This window comes from Sciurus carolinensis, chromosome 4 (assembly GCF_902686445.1).
Source record: "Sciurus carolinensis chromosome 4, mSciCar1.2, whole genome shotgun sequence".
Taxonomy (NCBI): domain Eukaryota; kingdom Metazoa; phylum Chordata; class Mammalia; order Rodentia; family Sciuridae; genus Sciurus; species Sciurus carolinensis.
In genome coordinates, this window is record NC_062216.1 from 114,176,460 (window position 1) to 114,196,437 (window position 19,978).

The 19,978-nt window shown below is 39.4% G+C and overlaps 2 protein-coding genes across 5 annotated transcripts in view; one reads left to right on the plus strand and one right to left on the minus strand.

The window, feature by feature from the left end:
- Cbx5 (chromobox 5) overlaps positions 1-11,316 on the minus strand; it is a 37,404-nt gene extending 26,088 nt beyond the window's left edge. The window contains exon 1 of one of the 2 annotated variants that reach the window (XM_047548497.1): positions 11,040-11,316. The gene's annotated coding sequence lies outside the window, so the exon portion shown is untranslated. The remainder of the gene's footprint in view (positions 1-11,039) is intronic. The other variant, XM_047548494.1, reaches the window with a different exon arrangement.
- A 385-nt stretch (positions 11,317-11,701) lies between these two features.
- Positions 11,702-18,060, plus strand: Hnrnpa1 (heterogeneous nuclear ribonucleoprotein A1). 3 transcript variants are annotated; one of them, XR_007108221.1, is made up of 12 exons: positions 11,702-11,851; positions 12,395-12,511; positions 12,804-12,950; positions 13,055-13,265; positions 13,359-13,451; positions 13,538-13,630; positions 13,836-13,910; positions 14,115-14,273; positions 14,869-15,024; positions 15,270-15,334; positions 17,645-17,723; positions 17,922-18,060. XR_007108221.1 is itself a non-coding variant. In XM_047548491.1 (11 exons), exons 1-10 carry the CDS (start codon positions 11,837-11,839, stop codon positions 15,323-15,325), a joined length of 1,122 nt encoding a protein of 373 aa, XP_047404447.1. In that variant the 5' UTR covers positions 11,702-11,836; the 3' UTR covers positions 15,326-15,334; positions 15,563-16,223. The 3 variants fall into 3 exon arrangements, 2 of the variants coding, with proteins under 2 accessions (XP_047404447.1, XP_047404448.1); XM_047548491.1 differs by lacking the exons at positions 17,645-17,723; positions 17,922-18,060 and adding an exon at positions 15,563-16,223; XM_047548492.1 differs by lacking the exons at positions 14,115-14,273; positions 17,645-17,723; positions 17,922-18,060 and adding an exon at positions 15,563-16,223.
- The last annotated feature ends 1,918 nt before the right edge of the window (positions 18,061-19,978 follow it).

Sequence of the window (19,978 nt, forward strand, 5' to 3'; positions counted from 1 at the left end):
AGGAGTTAAAAGCTTTTTAAATGTCTATTTAAGAGACTGGATTAGGAAAGAGTTGAGGAGGAAGATTAACTGTGGTCATTAACACCCCTATCATTAACAAGCCACATATAGACAACACAAAGTTTATTAATAGAGAGGAGTATCTAGAGAAGAAATGCTCTCCCTTTAGCTAGCAAAGCACCAGTTCATGATCCTTGAAAAATCAAGGGGGGTGTACAGTGGGCAGGGGGAGTGGCTGCAGCTCAGAGGTAGAACACATGTTTAGATGTGGTCTGCAAGATTCTGGGTTCCATCCCCAGCACCAAAAAAATAATCAGGGACTAAGGCACTGCTTCAACCAGCTACTGTGAGGCAATGTATGCCATTTGTTGATTACCCAGGCCTCTGGCTACAGTGAGCAAGGGAGTAAAGACCTTTTGTTCTTTTAGATTAAAATATATACATTGTAAGCGGATATAAAGGCTGCCTTACAAATTCCATTTGGCTGTAGGGACCACCATTATTTTATAAATGAATGTGTACTATAAAATGCAAATCTCAAAACTGCTTTGTTATGTCTGATAAATTGGTATACTTAGCAATAATAAACAAATTCTTATTATCTCATAATTATTTTTATCAGTTTTTCTTTTCCTTTTATTAAAATCTACTCAATTTCTTCTCCCAAGTATCGGTCTTAAAATTTAGTTAGGGCACACCTAAATCCAATCACTGGGCAAAAGGTTAGATATCCAACTGTTCTAAGATTTATGAGAAAGTAGAACTTGGCACCACTATGGGAAAATGTCTTCCAGATGATGCTTTCCAACAACTCTCTCTGGAATGTACTAACTCATCTCAAGGCACCCCATTCTCAGATAGGTGTCAATCTCACACCCACTCCTCTCAATTAAAATGTGATGAAGCATGAATTTAAAGACCTTGCTCCCTTTCACAAAGAACCTGGCAATTTCATCATAAAAAGGCCTTTTTTTTTTTTTTAGTTGTTAATGGACCTTTAATTTATCCATTCCTTTATATGTGGTGCTGAGAATGCAACTCAGTGACATTCAAGGCAAGTGCTCTACCACTGAGCCACAATCTCAGTCCCCAGGATAAATAAACCTTAAGAAAAATGGGTAATAGCAATGTTCAGTAGATCACCATGAATTGTAGATTTACACATACCACTTTGGCAGATGCTCACAAAATATGGAAGGGTTAAAAGACAACTAAAATGCTTACCCCAAAATAAAATCACAGTTATAAAGCATTTTTCAAAAATCATTCATGGCTGGGGAGATAGCTCAGGCTGGGGAGATAGCTCAGTTGGTAGAGTGCTTGCCTTGTAAGCACAAGGCCCTGGGTTCGATCCCCAGCACCAAAAAAAAAAAAAAAAAAAAAAAAAAAAAAAATCATTCATAAAATTAAAACTCACTCCTTACCATGGTATTAGCTTGCAGTTTTTGGACATCAGCAGTGTAAGGATTACAAAGACCCCTTTCTGGTCCTTTCAACAAATCATCTATTTTAAGGAAGAACCTACATTAAGACAATTTTGTTCCTCTCAAAAGTCATCTTAGTGAAGACATTCAAGAGACATAAAAACTAACTTGCATAACCATAAACTAAAATCTCTCTAATTTCACTGTTGAGAAGATATTAGAATTTAGACCAATATACTAAATTCTAATTGCTACATGCTGACAAGAAAGAAATTTTTATATAATTGGAATTTAAAAATCTCAGACTATAAAACTTCTGGGAGTAAAAGAGCATTCCTTCAACATATGGCATGATTTTGTGCTTTGCCATCACCTTGGTGTATTTGCAACATGAATTATATTGAAGTTCATAGCCTACAATTTAGATAAATAAAATCAAGCCAGTATTGAATTTTCCCCATCCCATACAAGGGTATCCTTGGCAGCTCCTGGGCCATCTATTATGATCGTGACCAGTTTCACTCTGTGGCAATTTAAAAGCTGTAAAAAAATACATAATGGGTGATGACAGGAGAAACAAACCCACACCAGAAGTTATTGAACCTTGCAGGTCTTTGCAAGTGTCTCTATTGACATTTAAGTGTGAGTTACTATGCCACAATATCATAAAAGTGTGCTCTACACTTCAGATATATTGATAGTTAAATGCAAAGAAAGGCCACCATCAGATAAATGGCTAAAGGGATGGCCAATCTCAGACCACCCAGCTCTTTGACTGTTTTTGATGTGTTACTTAAGCCAAGTAAGATTTTTCTTTTTGTCCAGTTTCCAACTACTTCCCCAATTCAAATCCTATGCCAAAGGGATGATTAATATAGTCATTCTGTTCTTGCTCTGAAATTGTTTGGTTGGTTATAGAATATTTATCAAGGGTCTAAAACTGCAGTCTACTCCAGCCTTCAACTTAAGGGGATTTTAAGTTTCTCCCTTAGTTAAGTCAGCACTGATTAGCACCTTAAAAGGTTGTTACAATTACAAAAAAGCTACTTAACGGGCAACTTAACAGTGTTATTCATAACTTGGAATAAGTAGATGTGGAAGATCTCTAAAAAATATCGAATTGGAAAATTCACTTAACATTAAGGGTGTTAGTTATTTGCCCTACTCGTTTCATAGGTCTACTGTGGGAAAAATAACAAGATATTTTAGGTTTGGAGTTTTCTTTGTGGAATGTTTTTAACCACAAATTTTCCTTAACAGATATAGAGCTAGTGAGGTTCCATACTCAAGTGGGCTTTGATAGTTTGTCTTTCCGGGAAGCAATTAATTTCACTAAGACATGGAATATAGTGCCAGTTTTTTAAACTACTGAGCGATATCCCCAGCCCTTTCCATTTATTTGACACAGGGTGTTGCTAAATTGCCCATGCTGGCTTTGAACTTGTGATCTTCCAATCTCAGCCACCCCGGCTGCTGGGATTACAGGCATCTACCACTGCTTAGTACCTTTTTTAATATCTGTAGGATCAGGAATAGGGGTATAGCTCAATGATAAAGATCTTGCCTGGGTTCAATCTCCAGTACAAGAGAGAAAAAAAAGCTACATGTCTGTGGGATCAATAGTGATATCCCTCCTCTTATTCCAAATATTGGTAATTTGTGTCTTTTTTGACAGGATCTTGCTAAATTTCCTTAACTAGTGATCCTCTTGCTTCAGTCTTCTGAGTAGTTGGGATTATAGGTGATGTACTAATATGCGTGGCTGGTCATCTGTCCACCTTTCCTGATTTATCTCAAAGAACTAACTTTCTGATCTTCTCAAATAACTTAAGTTTTCATTATTTTTTCTTTTTTTAATATTTCACTAATTACTGCTTTTACCTTTACTATTTTTCTTCTGCCTACTTTGGATGAATTTTGGTTGGTTGGTTTGAGATAGGGTCAGTGTTGTCCAGGCTGGTCTTGAACTCCTGGACTCAAGAGATCTTCCTGGCCTGAGGCAGTGGCACAGGTATGTAATCACAGCCCCTGGGAGACTGTGGCTAAAGGATTGAAAGCTCACAGCCAGCCTCAGCAACTCAGTAAGACCATTTCTAAACAAAATACAAAAAAGGGCTAGGGATGTGGTTTAGTGGCTAAGCAGCCCTCAGGTCAGTCCCTGGTACCAAAAGGAGAAAAAAAAAAAAAAAAAAAAAGCACGAGTGAGAGGAAGAGATCCTCCTGCCTCAGCCTCCCAAGTGGCTGGGACTACAGGTTGTGAGATACTTGGGATTTAAGGTGGAAACTAAGTCACTGACTTTAGATCTGTGACTTTAGTAGTTAGGTACTTAATGCCTTACGTTTCCCCCTATGCACTGCTTTAACTGTATTTCATGTTTGGTATGTCGTGCTCTCATTTGCATTCAGTTCAAAATATTTTCTAATTTTTTTGTTGAGAGTGTGTGTGTCAGGGGATCAAACCCAAGGACTTGTACATGGTAAGCTCACATTCTACCACTCAGCTACACCCCCAGTCATGATTTCCTCTTTAATTCATGGAATTACTTAAAAGCATGCTATATAGTTCCAAATATTTGGGAACTTTCCAGATGTCTTTGTTACTGATTTTAAACTTAATCACACTATGGCTTTAAAAAAAAAAAAAAAAAAAAGCATAAAACCTTGACATGGCTAAGGATGTATGTAGCTCAGTGATAACAGTTCTTGCCTAGCATGTATGTGGGTTTGAACCCAGCAATGCAAAAACAGAAAGAAAACACAGTATGCACAACTGAAACCTTTTGAATGTGAATCCTTTTGTCTTATGATCCAGAGAATGGTCTGTGTAGGTAAATGTTCTGTGTATATTTGAAAAGTACTCTGCTGTTGTGTGAACTATTCTACAAATGCCAATTACATGAAGTCTTCTATTTCCCTGATTTTTTAAAAAATATTTTTAGTTGTAGATGAACACAATACCTTTGTTTATTTAGTTTTTTTATGTGGTGCTGGGGATCAAACCCAGTGCCTCACATGTGCTAGGCACACACTCTACCACTAAGCCACAACCCCAGTTCCCCTATTGATCTTTCTACTTGTCATCAATTAGCAAGGTATTGAAATTTCCAAATATAATTACAAATTTCTATTATTTCATTTTTTCTTTCTTGTATTGTGAAGTTTTGATTATTAGCTGTATAATCACAGGATTGTTGTGTCCTCTTGATGAACTGATTCCTTAATTACTTAACCTGCTGTTATTTGCCCTACCTATCTCCTAGGTCTTTTATTTAAAAAAGAAAAAAAGAAACAAAAGAAAACATTTGGAAAATATATAGGACATATAAGGTAAAATGTTTAATAGTGGAAGTTAAAAATAACTAATTTTCTGAATTATCTGTTTTATCTACACTTGTCTCCAGCTACTCATATAAATGAAGTTTGCCTATGTTTTATCAGATCTTTAGACATAATTTATTGTTGTAAAATACTGAACAAATTAGCAGTATATTACCCTCCTCAACTCCCTGTGAGGTGAGTCTTACTGATTTAGGGACGAGAAACAAGGCACATGGAGTTCAAAGATTTGCCTCAGAAACTAAACTTCAAGATTTCCCAGCCTGTTAGTTGACCCCTTTAGCACAGGGCGTTTTATTCCGACATAATTATGCCCGCTGGCTCAGATATGAACTTGCTTTATTCTAAGAAACACAGATTACGATCAGAGAAATACTTGAATTCAATTTGGTTTCTCCACTCCATGGAAGAAATAAATAAAGTGTGTTATAAAACTTGATCTTAAAACAGTCCTTTCAAGTATACCATCGCTCTTGATCTCATGCTTGCTAGTATCCTTCCTAGCAATGAAGCACAACAGACGGGCACACAGTAAGTCTGAAGACTAAAATTTTATGTGAAATGTTTCTGTTCATGACCTAGTTGCAGATAGAAAAATCTGTCAGTGTTTAATTTGGATGGACTACTATTACTGGGAAATTCAAACTATACAGCCCTTAGTCTCACTAGGAAAAGAGTGAAAATGGCCTACTTAGTCCCTTACACCCTCTACAGAAAATCTTTTCCTTAAAAAGGTTTTAAGCACAAGTACAGGTTTGTTATCCTGTGTTAATGCCCTGGGGAGTTGACAACCAGCCAGAAGGTCAGTCTCTGTCTCTCAAGTCCTAGGAAAGACTATCAAAGGACTACACGGCCCAGATGTTAGAGCAAGTTAGTTGTTTTTTTCCAGTGTGAAGTAACACTTTTTATTTTTGAGTGACCTTTTTTTAGAATAAGTTGTTGATTGGCATTTGTAATTGTTGGCATAAAAAAGAAACTCCAAGATGACTTAGAAGCCACTTTGTAAGTTTTAGTCTCAAAAGTTATTAACTATCACTTATCCAACTCCAGACCAGAGGGCAAAGAGCTCCCCCATTATGCCACTAGTTAATGGCAGAAACAAGACAAGAACCAAGGTTTCTGAGCCTTTTATTTTTCACTTGCTGCTCTCTCCTTTTTTAAAATTAACTTTCCTTTTTTGAGGCAGATCAAATTTAGCTGTGCAGGGGTTAAGGAACCAAGGTATAGGGGTCCAAATGGTGGTCCCCCAAAAGAAATTCAATTCCTAACCCCACAAATCTCTGATTATCTTATATAGCAATAGAGGTGATTAAAAGATCTGAGAGAATATGTGAGAGCTAAAAATAAAAACAGAAAAAAGGTGGGGGGATCTCAGGAAAACAGAAGGGAGACAAGAAGAGTAGAGGATGTGGGCCAGGGGAGGGGGTAGAAGGAAAGGGAAGAATGGGAGAACAATATATTACATTGCATACATGTATGAATATGTAACAAAGAATCTAACAATATGTGTAATTATAAGGCACCAATAAATATGTGGGAAAAAAAGATCTGAGAGAAATTAGTCCTGATCATCTGGCCTTAAATGCAATGATATATATCCTTATAAGAGAGAGGCAGAGGCCATTTTGAAACAAACACAAAGAACAAGACAATACGAAAACAGAACAGAGGGAGATGAATCCATAAGTCAAAGACTGGTAACTACCACCAGAAACTAGAGGAGGCAAGGAACAGACTCTCCCTTGGAGCTGCCACAAGGGGCTCAAAACCTTGACTGCAGACTTCTGGTCTCAAGAACTATGAGAATCAATTCCTGGGTTTTTTATGTTGTTGTTGTTGTTGTTTGGGATTTTTTTGTTTTGTCTTTTTGGGATACTGAAATTGATCCCAGGGGCCCATTACCACTGAGCTATGTCCCTAGACCTTTTTCTTTTTAGAGCTACATCTGCCCCAACCCTTTCTACATTTTATGGAGACCGGGTCTCACTAAGTTGCCAACATTGGCCTCAAACTTGTGATCCTCCTGACTCAGCCTGCAGAGTAGCTGGGATTACAGGCAGGTGCTATAGTGCCCAGCTAAATTCCTGTTGTGTTAAGCTACTAAGTCTGTGGTAGGATGTTGTAGGAGCCACAGGAAGCAAATAAACAGTGGAAGTAAAATTTTTTAAATCATAAACTGGGAGACTGTGCATGCAGCTTAATGGGAGAGTGCTTGCCAACACATGTGAGGCACTGGGTTTGACATCCAGCACTGGGGGAAAAAAAAACAAACAAAAAAACATAAACACAAGGGATCTGAAGTGTAACTCAAGAAGTAAGAGCATGTACTCAAAGCCCTGGTTCATTCCCCAACACAAAACCCCATCATAAATTGGACATACATAAAACCGTATACTGATTCAAAAAGAATTGTGCATTCACTTAACCCAAAGAATAACTAAAACCTTTAATCCCTCATTTCAAAGGGTAAATTGAGGCAACCACAGGATCTAAGTTGCCAAAAATAAATTGGCAGACCTGAGAAGACAAACTCAGAGAGGTCTAATATTTACATAGCTGCTAACAAGAACAGTGTAGATTTTTCCACAAACACACTAGCTGGTTGAGGTCCTGGACAGACTAAACATAGACAGCAGTTGTCACTGTGGGTGTTCTGCCAGCACAAGTGTAAAGTTGTCATCAGAAATGAATATGTGGCTTCAAATGGCTTACAGAAATTCAACAAATGTGCATCTTGAACTCTGCATAAGCCAACTCTTCTCAGGACGACCTGGACTTCTTCCTATTAGTACAATGATCAGTTAAAATCACCCTCTATGAGCAAGAAAGGAAAATCAAAGTTTATGTTAGTGACAAAAGATGACTGCCCGAGTCCAAGTTCATGAATAACAATGTGTAAATACCCGTACTGAATCAAATGGTAACCACACTAATATTCTGCTTTTAAAAATCAATATCCATAGCACAGCTTTAGGCCCAATTTCAGGTAAACTAAATGAAACAAAAATAGACCAAGTAAAAGAACAAAATAAAAGTTAAACATGCTTTACCACATGGACTTATGAAATGAGTGATTCCAATAAAATATGGAAATTATGCTGTGGTTATTAAAATGCCTAAAAATTTTAAAAAAGGAGCTGGGGGCATGGCAAAGTACTGGCTTAGCATGCAAGAGGTTCTGGTGGGTTTAAATCCCCAGCACCAAAAATAAATACTCACTAGTCTTCCTCAAAAGCCTTTGCATCCTGAGTAAACATTCTCTTTTCTATTAAATGCTATGAAAATCTCCAAAATTTTCTTAGACATTTAAAGAAGAAGAAAAAAAAAAAAAGTCACTTCAGATGTATATGCTCTTTCCTTCTCTCCCAATTACCATCCTGCTTACCTAAGTCTCTGATACAGCTGGACATGGGTAGTGGCACAAACCTGTAACCCTAGCAACTCCAGAGGCTAGGACAGGAGGATGGCAAATTCTGTACTACCTATATAGAAGTCTTCTATTTAGGAGTTTTCAGACAGACCAGTGAACAGGTGTTATTTTCTCTTAATAAGTAATCCTATTAGGTTAAGTTGCAATAGTAGGCCTCTAAACTCTTAAGTGCAAGTGCTTTAACTTTTGTTAACAGAGGCCCAAAACTTTGTATTATTACAGAGTGGTTTTAAGTTAACAACCAAACCAGGTTTGCAAAGGGTAAGTCTAGTTAGGATTTTCCATGTGATAGTCTCAGAATGTCAATGAAGAATTATCCACTAAAATATTCCCACCATTCAGAAATGTTCATCAAACCTACTATCACATTAAAACAAACTTCATAATAAAATAAGCAATTTTTACTTCACAACTAAGAAATGCTCAATTCACATGCTAAAATCTTTCAAAGTAAAATAAATACGTGGGTAAAAATGCCAAATAAGGGATCACCTATGAATTTATTTATAAATTCAGGTAGCTTATTCTGTAGATGGGAGGAATTCACTCATAGAGTAATCTAAGGTGCTATGATCTGGTTGTCCATTCTTTAGATCAGGGTCTCCCCACCTCCCCCCACCCCACCCCCCAAAAAAACAAAACTGTGGATCAGTTGTGAAATCAGTTCAGTGGAAACTGACCTGATTTTAAGAAAATTAATATATATTGTAAATAAGAAAGTGTCAGTGTTCTTTGCACCTTTGGTGAAAGTTGTTTCAATGTGTATACAGAATCAGTGTAAAATCTATTTCTCACTGAGTCAAGGTCAAAAGAGAATTTGAGACTCTGATCCAAAGTCAAAATACTTAAATCAGGTGAAATGTGGTGCTCCATTACCAAAGGTCACTCTCTCAACTCCTCATCCATCATCTCCAGCATTTCCTAATTTCCAATTGGTAAGATATTCTGAAGAAAATAAACTCCAGCATTGGTCGTTTTAGATCAAGATTTATTTATTTTTTTTAATTGTTGTTTGCTATTCCTTTCAAACCTAAATAAATCAAGGATACATATCCTTAACCCATTATCACTTTAGTTCTTTAAAGTTCAGCCACTGCATTATTAGCATAACCTATAAATAGGTTTATAACTAGTAGTGTAGGTTTATCCTTTTGCAAGTACCAGTTAACATGGAAATCACTCCTCTATTCATCATAAGCTTCACTGAAATGTTTTTTTGTACAAAACAGTAAAAGTCTCTCATCCTAAATTTACTTCATATATATTTGATTTTATTAGGATTTAAATATTTCCCCCTTCACTCTACATTAACCAGAGAACAATAAAATATTAAGATTGATATAGCTGGGTGATAGCTCAGGCCTGAAATCACAGAATGATTGCAAGTTTGAGGAAGGTCTCAACAATTTAGCGGAGACCCTCAGCAACTGGGCAAGACTTTGTTCCAAATTAAAAAAATATGGACTGGGGACAAAGCTTAGTAGTAAAGTGCCCCTGGATTCAATCCCCAGTACAAAAAAAAAAAAAAAAAAAAAAAAAAAAAAAAAAATCCTGATACAGCCAATATGTAATAAGAAATGTTTTTTTCCAAAAAACCCCAGAAAAACAAAAAACCCTAGAATAAGCACAGTGGGTATTATCAACAGAAGATAGACAGCAGTAAAATCCACTTTGAAGGAAATCTAACCAAAAGGCAATGAATGGTGATCCAGGTGATGGATGGTTCTTCCGTCCCCAACACCCTCGTTAAGCAACTTTTTTACCCAAAACCAGACATCCTCAAAGAACAGCAGAAAAGAGGGGCTTGGGAAATCTTTAATGGTGAGAAGGATACATTTATGTGAGGATAGTTCCTCAGTGAAAGAGACCAAGAGAAAAGCAGCGAGGACATATATAAATAAAAAGAAAGGAGGTAATGAGAAATGTGATGACTGGAAACACAAAAACAACTGATTTGATTTTTTATTTAATTTTAATGACAAATTATCTCTGAAAAGATTTAAACATTAGAAATCCAATCTGCCTCGATCCCACTGTGTTACATTCAGATATGTAGTCTTTCAAAACTTTCTCTGTGAATCTACAAACCTATTTGTCCGTGGAAATGTGATTATGATGTAGATTTTTTCTTGGATGCCTTCCATAAAGGTACATGCATACTTCTCCTATTTGTTCTAACATTTTAAGTCTTCTAAAGAAACAAGTAAGTCAAGTCTATAGACTCCTCGTTCCCCAAAATCTAAAGTGGCAGAAGTGTGATGTACCGATGTGGGGTAAACATTTTCCCTAAAAGGTGTATGGAATAGAAGCCTAAAGGTTTCATCAGATTAGTCATTATGGATAAAATGTCCATTCCCCACGCACGATCACAGGTATTTAACTCCAAGTCTAAGAACTCCCTCTTTTGGAGTGCACGTCCGCCTACTGGCTCCGCACTTGGTCCATCCATTCAACTGCCCGACTCCCGCGCTCCCCATTGGAGTCAAACCGCTGCCTCTTTGGAGAAGGCCAACCTACCGCGCGCTTCGTGCTCATTGGCTCAGTAAGACGCTGCTCAGGAGGGGAAAACCCGCCTCCCACATTCCGATGGCCCAAGCGCCGATCAGTCGGCAGCTCAAAGCAGACCCAATTGGCCTATACACTTGCCAGTCAAATTCTTCGGCTGCACACCTCCAAAGAACCTGCAGGGACAAAATATCCCGCCCCCTGTTCTTCTATTGGTTGGCCCGTTGCATCGTGCCCTTTCACTATCCCCCCACCCCGCGGTCCATTCATTTTCACACAATAACGGGCCCAAAAGGAGCCGATTCAAGACCTCGTATGCGTAGACAAGACTCTCTTCCACTTACCCGGGATCGAGAGTGATCACTCACACTAACGTCTGCCCTGTTCCTCTGTGGTGGGGCCGAACCACAAGCCACCGCTGCCGCCGCCTTCTGCGCAACGCCAACCGCCCGCCAAAACGGATCCTTCCCTGCGCCTGCGCAACCAATCCTGGAACCGGACCCTTTCTCCGCCCATAACGCCTGCGCAAAACAGGGCACAACTCCCGCCACTACGCAGGCGCCATAGGTTCACCGCCCTCTCCCGCCCGCCATTTCACGTGTTCCTAGCAGCGGGCGGAACTTCACAATACGCCTGCGCATACTCGCCATTTTACTACACATGCGCTCTGTAAGTAGTGACTGCAAAAAAAGTTTTTATAAGCTACTTATCTAATTTACAGCATTAATCATGTTTTGCCAAGCGAGAGGTGAATGTAATATATGGGTGTGGAGGACGAAAAGGGCATTTATCTACCCAGGGTTTATTCAAATATGAATGATTGGCGATCTAGCCAATCAGACTGGTTAAGAGTATCGCAGCTGAGGAACCAATGGACTCCAGGGGGCGGGGTTTGCGTAGAACGCCCAAACGGATGACGTTACATAGCAGTACGGCACCACAGACCAATAGTAGGAGTAAGTGGTTTCAGATACCCAATCAGAGATTTGGGAGGGCGGAGTCTGCCAATGCCGAAAGCGAGGAGGCGGGATAAAAAGGCGAGGCTGAAGGTAGGCTGGTGGATACGTTGGTTAGCTTACTCCTTTCTGCCCGTGGACGCCGCCGAGAAAGCATCGTTGAAGTCTCTGTTCCTGCTGCCGTCATGTCTAAATCAGAGGTGAGTCAGACACTCTTTAAAACTTGACTTGTCTTTCTCGCACTTCCTGAGTTCGGTGGGATGCTGCGTGGTTTCGCGGCTTGCACCAGCGCTTTCAACAGTTCCTTCGGTCGCTAGCAGGGCCTACTCCTCCCAAAGTTGAGGTCGCCATTTTGTTGTCCTCGTCGTCGCCATGAGGCCGCTGTCCGCTAATCGTTAATTATCACGCTGGGATCATTACTGGTGGCAAAACTCATAGACACATACGGTCTGTTTTTGCTTTGTCTCATGGGCGAGTTTCATTGAGGTATTAGTGCATTCTTGACGATGCACCCCTTTGCCCAGTCCTTTTGTTGCGCGTGCGTCTGGAGTAGGAGCGCATGCGCTTGGTGCTGCCCAGCCCTGAACACACCACCAACTCCCCCCGTGATAGGGAGAAGCACGTGGCTTGTTGGGGCTTGACCGAACAATAAGTTATATGCACGTTGGTGTCTGGTTTTGTTTGTCCTAAAGGGAAGCCTCCGTGATATAGTCCCACTTAAACGCGTTTTCTCCCCTCTCTAGTCCCCTAAAGAGCCCGAACAGCTGCGGAAGCTATTCATCGGAGGGCTGAGCTTTGAAACAACTGATGAGAGTCTGAGAAGCCATTTTGAGCAATGGGGAACCCTCACGGACTGTGTGGTAAGGCTTGGAAGGGACAAAGGGCAGTAGAATTAGTTCATTTCCTTGGTTACCCTGATATTACTCCTGTTTGAATGCTTTGTGAAGGTGATTAATAAAATAGAAATATCGTGACAAAGGGACTGACTTTGTTCTTCAGTCTACAAAGATAGTCATTAAATCTACAGTAGTGGGAAACTGGACAGCTTTGTATGCAGGATTGATATATAAAGTTTCTTCTTGGCCTTAAAATAGAAATGACATTGCTTTGTGGAGTTGGGTTATGTGTTAAATGAATTACCAATGTTCACAGGTAATGAGAGACCCAAACACCAAGCGCTCCAGGGGCTTTGGGTTTGTCACTTATGCCACTGTGGAGGAAGTGGATGCAGCCATGAATGCAAGACCTCACAAGGTGGATGGAAGAGTTGTGGAACCAAAGAGAGCTGTCTCAAGAGAAGTGAGTGATTTCCCCAGTGCCCCCACACTCATTTAGAGGTGTGCTGCTGATAACATCAGATTTGGGAATGTTCTAAAAAACTTAAGTAATTTTTCTCCTGTTAGGATTCTCAAAGACCAGGGGCCCACTTAACTGTGAAAAAGATCTTTGTTGGTGGCATTAAAGAAGACACTGAAGAACATCATCTACGAGATTATTTTGAACAGTATGGGAAAATTGAAGTTATTGAAATCATGACTGACAGAGGCAGCGGAAAGAAGAGGGGCTTTGCTTTTGTAACTTTTGACGACCATGACTCTGTGGATAAGATTGTCAGTAAGTAGCACGTTGCAGATGTTTACTAAGGCTCCTAAGATCCATGTGAATTCTCAGTCTTGGGACCAAACTTTTATCTTTAAACTTTTTTAGTTCAGAAATACCATACTGTGAATGGCCACAACTGTGAAGTGAGGAAAGCCCTGTCAAAGCAAGAGATGGCTAGTGCTTCATCTAGTCAAAGAGGTATGTTTTCTACTTTAGAGATAACTTTTTGAGTTACTGTAAATCAGTATGTGGTTGAACATTTAAAACTTTTTCCTTATCTTAAGGTCGAAGTGGTTCTGGAAACTTTGGTGGTGGTCGCGGAGGTGGTTTTGGTGGAAATGACAATTTTGGTCGTGGAGGAAACTTCAGTGGTCGTGGTATGTATTGCTATCTAAGGCTTATTGAAAATTGATAGTGACCATGTAATTCTATTGCTATAGATGACATCCTTTTTGCATCCCACAGTAGTTCCTACAGGCCTACACTTGAAAGTTAGTTGTGCTTCTGCCTTATCACTAACCAGAAGTTGGTTTTAGTGTGCAATTAACATACTGTACATCTGGTATAAAACCTTTATTACAGGTGGCTTTGGTGGCAGCCGTGGTGGTGGTGGATATGGTGGCAGCGGGGATGGCTACAATGGATTTGGTAATGATGGTAAGTTTTTAAAAGAATATGTAAGTAAAGATTTTTGGCAACCTATACCTTTAGAATAGGCTGGTAGAGACTAAAACTAGTGCATGATAAATTCAACTTGGCCAATAATTCGCATGCTGTAAGGAGGCTTTTTAGCTGTTAAATTTGCACTGGTGTTTGCTGTTAAATACTTTTGTCTTATTGAGAAGAATTGTATTCTTGTAGGTGGTTATGGAGGAGGCGGCCCTGGTTACTCTGGAGGAAGCAGAGGCTATGGAAGTGGTGGACAGGGTTATGGAAACCAGGGCAGTGGCTATGGCGGGAGTGGCAGCTATGACAGCTATAACAACGGAGGAGGCGGAGGCGGCTTTGGCGGTGGTAGTGGTAGGTATCCAGTGATCCAAGTACTTGGTGTGATAGCTAGATTAGACTTTTAGTGTTTGTGCCTGTATTGGAATTTGGAGCTCTTGAAGCATTGTGTGGTACACTGCATGGTACATTTAAAACAAGCTTGCTGTGCTACCTCCTCCTGGCTTTAAGCTGGGGCCGCCTCACTCCCTTATAAGTAGATGGGTATGTGGATAGTGGTGTCTTAAATTTGAGTTAGATAAGCAGTACCATGGCAGGATATTTAGTTTAAAACTCCTTTGGAACCTTAGGCACTTAGTTGATTTATCCAAGAAGCTCGTGTTTGCACTGGCCTTGGATGTGGAAGAGAAAGACCTTAAGGTTAGAGAGTGCTTGTAAATGCCACTAGGAAAACATTGTGTCGTGGTGAGTTGAATTGATGTACTTACAATGGCTGGATTGTTCAACTGAATGCCTTGCCCAGAGAATAAAATGCAAGGATTTGGAGCCACCAGTTGGGGAGAAAGGCAGGCAGCTAATATAACCTCTTTTTATTTGGAACACTAATCGGAATTGGGTACTATCAATCATCTTCCCCAAGTAACAGACAAGTCCCTCTTTCCATTCCTAGGAAGCAATTTTGGAGGTGGTGGAAGCTACAATGATTTTGGCAATTACAACAATCAGTCATCAAATTTTGGACCCATGAAGGGTGGAAACTTTGGAGGCAGAAGCTCTGGACCTTATGGTGGTGGAGGCCAATACTTTGCCAAACCACGAAACCAAGGTAGTATCATGTATTTGTAACATTGGTTGATTTCATAGGACTACCAGTTTATAGCTAAAACTAGTAAGGAGTTAACTTTTCAAGGTGGTAGGTGTATAGACAACAAAAAGCTGGTAGTTTTTTAAATTGTAAGCAATTTGCAATCAGATTGGAAAAAACTCATGACCTCTTCATAAATCTTCGTTGCTTTAGGTGAGGGTCATTTAATAGCCTTTGAACATCTCATTACCTCAATTTTCTTGCAGGTGGCTATGGCGGTTCCAGCAGCAGCAGTAGCTATGGCAGTGGCAGAAGGTTTTAATATTGCCAGGTAAGTAGTAAGCACCTTTTTATGCGTTGACTTAATTTTATAATTGCTGATGAACCCAGTAACCCTAATGTAGCTGAGCAGTGCAACATAGTTAACATTATAATTGCAGTAAATTGTGGATGTTAATATTCAGATTAGCAAAATTTGTGGGAAACAACTTGCTATTGGATTATAGCCTTGAGTCTTAATATGTTTAGATTAACAACTTTATTCCATATTGTTCAACAGGAAACAAAGCTTAGCAGGAGAGGAGAGCCAGAGAAGTGACAGGGAAGCTACAGGTTACAACAGATTTGTGAACTCAGCCAAGCACAGTGGTGGCAGGGCCTAGCTGCTACAAAGAAGACATGGTTTAGACAATACTCATGTGTATGGGCAAAAAAAACTCGAGGACTGTATTTGTGACTAATTGTATAACAGGTTATTTTAGTTTCTGTTCTGTGGAAAGTGTAAAGCATTCCAACAAAGGGTTTTAATGTAGATTTTTTTTTTTTTATTTTATTTTTTTTTTTGCACCCATGCTGTTGATTGCTAAATGTAATAGTCTGATCATGACGCTGAATAAATGTGTCTTTTTTTAAATGTGCTGTGTAAAGTTAGTCTACTCTGAAGCCATCTTGGTAAAACTTCCCCAACAGTGTGAAGTTAGAATTCATTCAGGATGATGCCAGGCTCAGAAACCTTGGTTGTAGTTCTTGTGACCTGAAGTTCACCATTGAAAGGGTCACCCAAGCACAGTTATGGAATTATTTGGTTATAAAAATGATTGTTGGCACATTCTATGCAATACCTAAATTGAATAATGGTACCAGATAAATAATAGATGGGAATGAAGCTTGTGTATCATCCATTATCATGTGTAATCAATAAACGATTTAATTCTCTTGAATGGAATGAAAACTGTATGGATTTGGGACTGGCAGAGATTTGTACTTTTCCTACCCACTACCCCTGAGAAATGTTGAATGCTTCTATCACAATGCAAGTTCAAAGCTCTGCCAGAGAATAGAAACCAGTTGCTGGCTAGTGCCACCCCTTAAGTCCACAGATTAGAAGTGTTTGGGAGACCTTTTATAAAATGACAAGTACCAGTAAGAATTTTAACTTACATGAAAATAGGCTTACATTAAAGAAAAACTGCAGTTTTGCTGGGTCATGGTTGGGTGGGCCTAAAAAGGTTTATATTGTAGATCATTCAGTTACCTGGAGAATAAAACTACAACTGTGAGGATCCATATTTTCTATGTAATTTAATGTTAACTGCAGTTTTCCTTTAAATAAAACACAAAAGATGACACAATCATCCTAAAGTGTTAATTGTATAGAAATTCCAAATAGACCCAATAATTGTTATTTGTGCATAGATCCTTTTGAGCCTTCCCTTTGGTGCCCTCTCAATTTCAGTGCCATTGTACCTAGTAGCATAGATATTTGTTCATTCAATAGGACTGTATTCCATCCCATGGGTGTGTTACTTGGAAGTTCTGGGGAGGAGGGTGGTGGGGGGTGGGAGGGAGGGTGGGGGTGGGGAAGCATGGATGATAGTTCCATGATACTGGCTGAGTTTGCAATAGCAGGTGGAACCTTAACTATTGAGGGAGTTTGCAGATACCTCAGGATTCGTGACAATGCCTTTAAAGATCCAGGAGATGTTCAGCTACTAGGAACTGCTAGCAAGTATAGCGCGAATGACTCCGAGCTCAGACACTCTGCAGCTGAGAGTAGACACTTGTGGTATGTGGAGTACAGATAAGCCAGGGGCAGGCCACGGCACGCTCCATGAAAGCTAGGAGGGAGTGAAGTTTCAGTGATCATCGCAAGGAAGGAGGCAGACGAGAGTAAGGCACACCTGACTCTTAGGACTAGCAGTAAGAACCAGGAGGAAAGGTTTTATTGCTATGCTGGTAGGTAAGAACAGATTTTACTTACATCCATTAGTTACTTAAAATCCAGTTTTCTGTTGTATTCTCCTTAATAAATTGAGCCAAACTAGTCCAGTTAAGCTGCACTTGGTTTTTCTGGAGATGAATTGTCTTAAATTAACACCCTACTCTTTGTTGGCTCCCAATTGAAGGAAGTGAGCACATTAAATTATTTCCATCGTGAAAGTATATTTTTGCCCTTTAATTTCATTTACTACCTTCCTTTGACCCATTATCTTAAAACAGTGGCTCAAAGTAATGATTAGAATCCTTTCCCCAAAATGGTGGGAGGTTGGGTGGGCTGTTAATGGGAGGTGGGAGGTATAACTTGAAGATGGGATTTGGTCTCAGAAAAGAGTTAGTTCTAAAAGGCTGTTTACTTTTCTAGGGAGGAATCTGCTACTACAGGCTTAACAGCTCAGTTTTTTAAAAAAACAGAGTCTTCTGTCCAAGTTCATTGCTAAAAGGTAAGTTTTGACAATCGAGCACTTTTTCAGATTAAGAATGAGAAGTTGCCTCTGAGACCAAAACAAAAAGGTTTCGTGATGTTCAGTTGTTTGTAATTACAATTAGAGCAACTGGGTGTTATCAGTAATGAGTGGATGAAATTGTAGTCTTTTCCACTCTGCTTACATAAATACTGATAAATCTTTTTCTTTCTGCAGGAGCATCCTTGTGAGGACCACCTTTATCTGAGTCACTGTACTTCATTTTCACTGCCATGCAGTTGGGTTTTAACTGTTCTGCAGTTCTGTAATCATTCAATTTTGTGAGTGAGCTTTCTAATAAACTGTTTATATTTAGCTTTGTTTCTTGTTTTCCTTGTCTTCCCCCCACCCCCATGTTTATAGTAAATGACCTGATGCTGCAGTCTTTGAGACCATTTCAAATTGGAAGATAGGAAATGGGTTTTTTGTTTTGTGCTAGGGATTGAACCCAGGGCCTGAAGCTAACTGGAGGCTTGTACTGTACCCTTAAACCTATGTTTGTGATATATTCAGGTTTACTCCCACTGAGTCATGTTTTAATAAAAACAGAAAAGCATAGTAGGAATAATATAATATGACCCAATAGAAGAATGTTTATTATCACTCTATCAGAGCATGTATGTCCTCTTTCTAGCTCCCTGGCAAGGAAAGATCAAGTTAATATAAACTTTAACTTGTGGCACTGAGTTCAGTGAATCTCTCTTGGGAGCTGTGTGTCTATTGTGGAGGAATGTGATAGAACTCATCTTTGATTAGCAAGTAATTTGTTTACTAGATATATCAGATTTAATTAAAACTCTCAAGCCAGGAGTAAAAAGATGAGTTATGGAAAGGAAGTATTTCTCAAAGGTACTAAGCCAGCCAGGCATGGCCCATACATGTGATCCCAGCTACCTGGGAGACTGAAGCAAGATCATAATTTTGAGGCTATCCTATGCAGCAAAACCCATCTCCAAAGTGAAAGATGATGAGCAAAACTCAGGGGAAGCTTGGCATGGTGTCTCATGCTTAGTTCTAGCAATTCCAGAGGCTAAGGCAAGAGTATCACAAGTTGGGAGACCAACTTGAGTAACTTAGATTCTTTCTTTTTTTTTTTTTTATTTCAAAAGACAACTTTATCTAGACAGGAGCCTCTCAAACAACACAGAGGGGGCTGGGGAGATAGCTTAGTTGGTAGAGTGCTTGCCTTGTAAGCACAAGGCCCTGGGTTCGATCCCCAGCACCAAAAAAAAAAAAAAAAAAAAACAGAAGTTAGGCAGTAGTTATTAAAATACACTTTTGCCAAATGATTTAATGCTAGAACACAACAGAACAGGGAAATGGGGGTTAAGCCAACTATCCATGACCTAGATCAATTTTAAAAAGGCCTTAGGTGGGGTGGCTCAGTGGTAGGTCACCCATAGGTTTAATTCACAGTACCAGGAAAGAAAAGGGCAGCCTAGAAGCAAATGTATGAGTATATTCAAGGAAAGTTCATATATCCAGTCTAAGTTGTCATTTGTGGTACCGAACCCAATACTTAATAGACCCCAGCCCTTGTATTTTATTTTATTTTATTTAGAGACAGAGTCTCACTGAGTTACTTAGCTCCTCGCTTTTGCTGAGGCTGACTTTGAACTGACTTTGAATCTGCCTAGCCTCCCCAGCTACTGGGATTATTGGTGTGCACCACTGCTAACAGCCCTAGATTCTTAAGAACAAGGTAAAGTACAGGGAAAATTCTGCCTCTGCTCATACTGTTATTCGGAAATATCCCATGGTATGGATCTAAGTTGTCTTCTGAAGAGTGATGTCAGGGATCTGTTCATGACTTGAATTTGCTAAAAGATTTCTTTTGGATAATCATTTGGAGGGAAGGGACAATTCTAGGACCCTATAGTTTGCTAATATAATTCCTATTGAAAAATCAGTTTTGTCATATTCTACTTTGCTACATGCTTTACTTGCACAAGATTATGAAAAGTAAATTTTTTTTTTTTTGGTACTGGGGATTAAACCCAGGAGACTTAGCCACAGTGCCATATTCCCAGTCCTTTTTATATTTTATTTATAGAGACAGGGTCTCGCTAAATTGCCCAAGCTGGCTTTGAACTTGTGATCTGCCTCAACCTCCAGAGCTGCTGGATTACAGATGTGCACCACCATACCTGGCAAATTCCATATATATATATATGTATATATGTGTGTATGTGTGTGTGTGTGTGTGTGTGTGTGTTTTGTTTTGTTTTTGCTGT